We start from the raw sequence: 7,484 nt of genomic DNA, 5'->3' as shown, positions 1-7,484 counted from the left end.
TTTTTTTTTTTTTTGTGAACATTATAAACATATAACAACAATCTTTTGGTCTACCTACGAGCACGTTTAAGACCTGGTTTTTACTTACGTGTGGTTGTTCCAGTGTAGTATTACTAGGCAAACAGTCGACATTTGAGCCTCCTACAATCTTGGCAAGTCGGCACCAGGTAGAATTCTGCATGCAACGTTGATCACCTTCGAAAGGAATGGGTCGGCCGGCTGTTGTGTTGTTTGCAAGCTTTTCAAAGGTAAGGGCCCTGGAAATTATCCCGGTCGAGCGGCCCCATGTGAAGTTTTGTCTCCGTCTCCGTTCCCGCGGCAAAATTATACAGGACGTAACTACACGTATAAATTGTACGCCAGTACCGGGAGGTCAGGGTCGATATTCTGTGCTATGGGGATGTTTTTAAGTCCATTCCAAGCATGGGTAGCCCCCAGTTTTACCACTCGATTCGATGGTAGTTGTGCAGTAGCTTTTTTTTTTTTTTTTTGTTAGTGTTTAGTCGATTGGAAAAATGGCTTTTAGTTTATTTATATGGAAAGTACCTCGATTGGTGTGCACATACTATTAAATTGTCTTGTCGTATAATGCCCCCACCTAATGAAGGGCAAGAATTTCTAGAATGGTCAGTCGTTATCCTAAGGTAGGTACAATACAGCACGTAAGCAGTGTTAGCACTGTGTACATCGCAAGCTTGCATGCAACATCTTGCCATTAGTGACCGCTAAAAATTCCTCAAGTAAAGAAATATTCAATCAACCAAGACATGCGCGCGCCGACCACAGAGGGTCTCTCTTGAAGGAATTGATTCCATTTGTCTACAGACACGCACCCACACACATATACACACGCACCCACACACACGAACACACGCACACGCACACGCGCGCAACGCCTTCGTTCGCCGGAACCAAAATGTCGACGTTGTGAGCTTCTGCTCTGGGATGCATCATGCCAATATGTAGGTCCCGGCTCCAACCATCGCGCGGCATGGTTCTACGCGCCCCTCTTGCAAGACTTCGTCAGACGCTGCCTCGCCTTGTCCGACAATATGCCCAACCTTCATACATCGGAGCGGATGCGATGTCGACTGTCCCTTCTGCCGACAAGGGCGTTTCAACCGATCATCGGCCTCCAGAACCAGAGCCTCGTCACCCAAGGTCAGGCCCCCACGAAAAAAGGTCCTCGACGACCTCGTTTGCCGCGCGCCTCGAGAGCGCTCCCATACGACCCCATCCACCTGAACTGCCAGCCCTTGTCATGCCAACGTTTCCTTCGCCCATCATGATAGAAATCAAGCGGAGCAGGTACATGCAATTCAAGAGTCTTGGCATGCAGAACTTTATACAGAGAATCCGGGACCAGAGGAACTTGCGAGATCCTGACTGGCGCGAGCTGCTCATGGACCTGTCCGCCATGACCCCGCGACGCAATACCTGGCGCACCGTTGTCCTCGAGGCATCAACCGCAACTTTCGATAAGGAAATTTTCTTGTCGTCATCTGGTGATTTTGGAATCCGGACCATCATGGCCAAGAGTGGTTGTGCTATTGCAACCGATATACGTCCCGCAAACAACGAAGGGGGAGGTGGAGGTGAAAATGTTGCCATTATCGTCCATGGCCCACCGTCTAGATTGCAGTCTGCTATTGATATGATCCTCAACACGGTTGGGAAGGCTTCTGTCAAGGCCCTGCCTCCGGCCGTCATAGCTGTTGATTCTGTCGATCCTCATCAGGCCCGGCTCAGGAAATCAGGGGCCAGTCAGTATCACCATGCCCCGTTCGACGTGGAAGAAGTCACTCGTCACTACGGCCCAACTTTCAAATCATGTCACATAAATCCCAATGATTTCCCCATGCTAGAAGACATTCCACGGCCCAGCAGTTGGACGTGCGAAAACCTGGATTACTATATACAACATATCACCGACCCGAGGTTTGGTCCAGAGTATGGTTCGCGTCGCGTACTTGACCGCCCCCGCATTCGTGCCGTTTCAGAAATACTTGAGGAAATCTTGAACGACCCGGAAGCCATCCCCTTCATCACGCTCACCTCGTACCATAGGGCACTGCACTTTGCTGCGCGCTGTCCACCGACTGTCATCAACTACTGTGCACGATTCTTCTGGCTTGGAACCCGAAACCCTAAAGGCCTGGTTACAACCGAGACATTTAACATTCTGCTAGAGGCCAGGGCGCGGCTCAAGGATCTCGGCAGCTGCCATAACTGGATACGTGTCATGCATCGCTTCGGCTGCATACCAAACCTCAGGACCTGGTTGATCATCATGCGCTTATTCGAAAGTGCCGAGATCAGGCGTTATATTCTCCACATCCTGGACGAAAAGGGCATGCTCGACTCCCCAACTACCATTCGCCAAATAGCTGCCCTCATGTTGTCTCATGATACGCAACTCGCATTGGAACAGGGTTTTGATTTGGACCAGATACTTGCCATGCATGATGCGCTGTATGGCAGACGGGAAAACTGGCTTACGCGCAAGGGCGGCTTGGCTGTCATCGAGGTCCTCTGCCGCCACGGCCGCTTTGATGACGTCTGGACGGTGACTGATCTCATGGCCGCTCCTCACCGTCCGCCCGCCGCAAGACCCAGCGTCCGGACGTTAAACAGCCTGCTAGCCCACGCCGCCACCCACAGATTGACCAGCTTTGCAATCGACGCACTAGCGGTCTACTCTTCAAAGTACGGCGTCAAACCAGATCGGCTTTCTTACAACCTACTCTTTAATCTTTTCTGGAAGAGACAAATGTCACTCGCTGTTGCAACCGTGTGGCACTTTGCCGTCTTGAACGGCAAAGTATCCAAGATAGATTTATGGAGTACCCTGGGTCGAACGTTGAACAGGTTGAAGCAGCTTGATTCCCCACCGCCCAAGGCTACGGCTAAGCTCTCCAGGCGACAGATACGGGCGGCTAAGGCTGGGCGGCTAGGCTCTCTGATCAGTCCATTTGTTGCCTCCTTGGCATGGGTTAAGTCGAGTATACCAATCAAGAGCAAGTCACAGTCCAACAAAAAGCATGCGTCCCGGCGCTCAAGTCTTGTGAAGACAGGCGATCTGCTCAAGCCTGGGTTTTTTAAAACTTTTTTCCCCTATAACATGAAAACATATGCATCTCGCTTGCCTGCTAGGCATGCGGGTTACATTCCCGCAGCCCCGCTCCATACTCTTTTACACCTTGCGATAATGAATGACATCAGGGTACACAATGCCATCTCTTCTTTCGTTAGATACGCCAAAGGTGACAAGGTCGACGCCACACCATTCTCGGAATCGCAAGACGAAAATTGCACGAGGCCACCTTCCTCGATGCCATTGCGGGAAGAAATGCCCAAGGAGCTTCTACATGCGAACATCGTCATTCCGCTCCGACTCGGTGAACAGCCAGGCAATCCAGAAGCTCAGGTATCACGTCCGTCCCATGATCATATCAAACTGGAGGCGGACTACACGCCTCTCTACTTGAGTCGAAAAACCCGCGCCGATGCGGAAAAACAAAGCGCGCACTCGTCGGGACAACCTGAATCTCAAGCCGACTAAGGGCCTCGATTTGGCGGCAAAGATATATATATATATATATATATATATATATATATATATATATATATATATATATACAAAAAATCATGGCAAATGAGCGAGACAAAAAGACGATTTGTTATATCCCTGTATAATATGAACTACACTGTACATATCACACATCATTTAAACCTGTATCTACCATAATGTAAACCAAAAGGGGGAAAAGAACAACATATGACAGCACCTAAAGGATAGAGGACCGCACAAACAGCAGTCGCATGGGGTGGGCTTGCACGAATAATATGCGAAAGGATAGAAATAGATTAGATTCTAGACCAGGAAGGTTACGCCCAGGATCCAATGGCACATGATAAAGTTGGCTTGCCATGCATCAATCCTGGCGCGACATGGTGCGAATGGCGACAAATTCGGCAGGGCGTTGCGTTGTATTGTATTGTCCCTACGACTTTGATCAAGCGAAGCTGACGACGGGACAGAGACTAAAACAATAGAGATTGAGAAAGAGAAAGAAAGAAGAAAAAAAAAAAAAGCAACAAAGGATATATTTCCGGATACCAAATCATAAAACCGTCATACCATCGAGTGAGAGGGTTGAGAAACAGACCGAGTCATTAGAGCATAGACACCGGGAGGAGGGTGAGAGGTCAAAGGTGTAGGAGACAAGAGAGGTGGCGGAACGGCGGCTGTCAAAAACAACGTTTCAAGAACATAATTCTTTGCTGTCTTGAGCAATCAATGTTCAGACCTTGACATCCTCGTCCTTTTTCACAGCAGCGTCAATCTTCTCCGCCTTAGCATCCGCCTTGGCCTCGGTCTCATCGCTAGCCTCCTTGGTCCCGTCGTCAGCCTTGCCGTCTGTTGTGCCCTCCTTTTTATTTGTCTGGTCCTCCGTCTTTCCGTCCTCTTCGGACGAGCCCGTCTTGGCAACCTGGCTGTCAAGGTCCTGCTTTTCCGACTCAAACATGGCATTATCGTCCGCATCGGTGAGGACTTCAGTGCCATCGCCGAGGAATATGACGCGTCCTTTGTACCCGCCAATTCCAAACGTCTTGCCCTTGCTCTGGTCCATGTCGACATCGTAACCGCTGTCGCTGTCGTCAAAGTTGTGGTGGACACCAGGCCCTCGAAACTCGGCTATACGGAAGTGGGCGAGAGTAGAGCTAACCATCAGTAATCTGCTATGCTTGGGGGGGTTCCAAAACAAAGGGAGTATCAAAGCGATGGCTGTTGTTGTCCGTGGGCCAAACAAAACGATGGTTGGTGGAGGAAAGTTGATGACTGCGTCCAACGTTCAGGATGATGATTCCGTACCATATTCTGGGGGAGCGCAGGGGCCGTCGCCGTTCGCAACCCTCCTTGCGATCTCCTCGTACCACTCCTCCTTGGTACGGCCTCGCAGGAAACCAATGATTATCATTGTCATATTGTCGCAGCCAACGCCGCCAGTTTCCGAGTTGGAGGCCAGGCAGTTGTCCATCATGTTTTCGCAAATCTTCTCCAGAGCTTGCTTGGCTGCAATTCCTCGCCTGACAAACTCAACGACTGCTTGTGAGGATTGGCAATCCCAGATACCTGTTGTTCCGGCATGTACGCGTTAAAAAAACATGGCCGGGGAGAGTTTGGAATATAGATAGTCGCAGAGCCTTCTTGAGGCTTACGGCGCCTGAGTGAACTTGGCGGCGAGGAGGGACTTACCATCACATGCAATGACCAAGAACTCATCGTCATCGCCCATGTCGTGGACCACAACATCGGGATAAGCAGTCACTATTTGCTGCTCAGGCGCAAGTTCGGCGCTCTTCTTGAATTCGAAATCGCCAATAGCACGCGACAGAGCCAGGTTTCCGTTCACTCGCCCAAAGTCAACAAAACCGCCGGCGGCGGTGATTCTTGCTTTCTCGCCTGTTGGGATGTCATGACCAAGTCAGTCCAAATTGATACGAATTGACAAGCCATCAATGCGATTTGCCTCCTGCTTTCAAGCCAGCTCGGCGGAGCTGGCTGAGGGTGTAGGCACAAAACTTGACATAGAGAGACGAGTGAAAGTGACGCACCCTCGTTTTGTGGCTTGTGATCGAATGATAGGGGCTTCGCACGTCCCTTAACGCCCAAGACACTCCTCGAGTCACCGGCGTTGGCCTAGAGCTCAGGGTCAGCGACACGAGTCGGAGGTTGATGGGCTTGCTCGCTGGTTACAGCACATGGGGATACAAACAATGTAAATCTTGTCATCGGTCAACAGGCCAACGCAAGCTGTGCAACCTGACACTTCGTCTTCATACTTCGGGTCTGGAGACGAGTCAAGTTTTTAAGTCAGCAAGCGCCCCTCGACGGTCCCGCAAGCAGAATCATATCTGTCCTCCCAGTCGGCCTCGGAAGTTTGGCATCATGGCATGGCTCGTACCGTTGAGGATTGCACGGTCGGTGGCGAGAAATCCGTCCTTGAGGGCCTGCTCGTAGTTCCCGGACTTGAACGTGTCCTGGTTCTGGACAATCTTGTGTATATTATCGCCAGAGAAAAGAGCTACTTTGTCGCCTCCGTGGCCGTCAAATACTCCGAAAAAGGCGAGTTTGCCCTTGTGCTGTTTTGCGGCCTCGGCATCATTGGCAAGCAGGTCGAGCACCGTCGTGTGCGCATCTTCCATGCTGATTCGCCAGCCCTGCATGGCCGACACTCCGTAGAGAAACCGTTCATCTTCGCCGCGAGCCGATGCCTGTTTGGACGGGGGAGTTCGCTTGTATTAGCGGTTGCTGTGGCTCAACTGAGTTGTAGGCCCACCATTCCTCGCGGGGAAGGGCGACGAGAGGGGAAGCAGGAACATGATCGACAGTGGCAGATTCGGCTGTATTGTTCATAAAATCGCAATCACGTGCAACGATAGCGCAAAGGCCGTCGCGATGCGAACAGTCAATGGGGAGGAGAGGGCTTGTTCAGGGTAGTGTACGATCTCAAGGTGGTGACATTGAAGACGCGGGCGGGGAGCATGTAGCAGGTCGCGTCATGGATCGAACCAGCGCATAACGGAGAACAAGAGAAAAAAAAAAAAAAAACAGCAAACGGACCTTTTCGACAACCGGCTCCGAAAGGGTTTGACCCATCCTTACGGTTGACTCCTGAGGCTTTTTGTAGCACGGAGGCTACGGGAGACAAAAAGTAAAAAAGGTAGAGCAGGGTCGTCGCCGAGCGCAGGGGGATGCTGTTGAGTGGTTTTGTTGTCTCGTTTGGCAAAAAGCGGGTGGTGATGTATGCGTGTTGTGTTGCCTGGTGACGCCGAGGCAAAATTTTGTCCCCCCCGCGGTTGCGTTGCTGCAATGAGGGCAATGACGTTTGACAAAAACTGAGGCTTCGTCTCAGGGTAGGTAGGCAAGTCGGTTTTGGACTGAATGGAGCTCCCCCAAAGGCAAGGAAGGAAAGGTATCGAAGTGGCGCTGTGTCCCAGGAAGGCCGTGCGTAGAGTTTTTGGTGATCCAAGGTGGCTTTTGGCTTTTTACTGCAGAGGCGGGAAGCGACAACTAGGCGGCGGCTTTCAGGATGGATCAAATCAAATTGTGATGTGGTGCTTGCTGGCCTCTCAGGTGGTCTTCAGTCCATCCCGACCTGCAACGCATGCACCCACTGGGCTGGCCTGGGCTATTGTTTGCGCGTAGTGTCAGGCAGAACATGGGGTCCAGTCTAGTCTAGTCTGGTCTAATCTTGCAAAAAGGCGCAGCAGCTGTGAAGGCGGGGTTTTTTTCCTTTGGGGGGTCGCTCAGCTGTGGGCCAGCGAGGGTTCGCTGACGCCTTGGCTGCTGGTCGGGTCGTGCTGCACGAAACTGTGGCTCGAGCGTCTGGCAGTTTTATGGTTGCTTTGCCATCAGATCTCAGCGTAGCCCCTCTTTTGTTCTTCCAACATGTGGGGAATGACGAGCATGAGAAACC

At 51.3% G+C, this 7,484-nt stretch overlaps 2 protein-coding genes across 2 annotated transcripts; one reads left to right on the top strand and one right to left on the bottom strand.

Annotated features, from left to right (window-relative positions):
* Window positions 1–952: 952 nt before the first annotated feature.
* PpBr36_00862 (uncharacterized protein) lies at window positions 953–3,562 on the top strand (the record flags this gene model as incomplete). Its single annotated transcript, XM_029888051.1, has 1 exon — window positions 953–3,562. The coding sequence occupies one exon, from the start codon at window positions 953–955 to the stop codon at window positions 3,560–3,562; it is 2,610 nt and encodes an 869-aa protein (XP_029751371.1).
* A 742-nt stretch (window positions 3,563–4,304) lies between these two features.
* PpBr36_00861 (uncharacterized protein) lies at window positions 4,305–6,664 on the bottom strand (the record flags this gene model as incomplete). The annotated part of the gene is made up of 7 exons (XM_029888050.1): window positions 4,305–4,699; window positions 4,877–5,137; window positions 5,261–5,467; window positions 5,620–5,704; window positions 5,781–5,854; window positions 5,970–6,279; window positions 6,629–6,664. The coding sequence occupies 7 exons, from the start codon at window positions 6,662–6,664 to the stop codon at window positions 4,305–4,307; spliced, it is 1,368 nt and encodes a 455-aa protein (XP_029751370.1).
* Window positions 6,665–7,484: the final 820 nt, after the last annotated feature.

Source organism: Pyricularia pennisetigena, chromosome 2 (genome assembly GCF_004337985.1).
Source record: "Pyricularia pennisetigena strain Br36 chromosome 2, whole genome shotgun sequence".
NCBI classification, from domain to species: domain Eukaryota; kingdom Fungi; phylum Ascomycota; class Sordariomycetes; order Magnaporthales; family Pyriculariaceae; genus Pyricularia; species Pyricularia pennisetigena.
The sequence above is the reverse complement of the archived record's forward strand: the minus strand, read 5'-3'. Positions and strand labels throughout refer to the sequence as shown.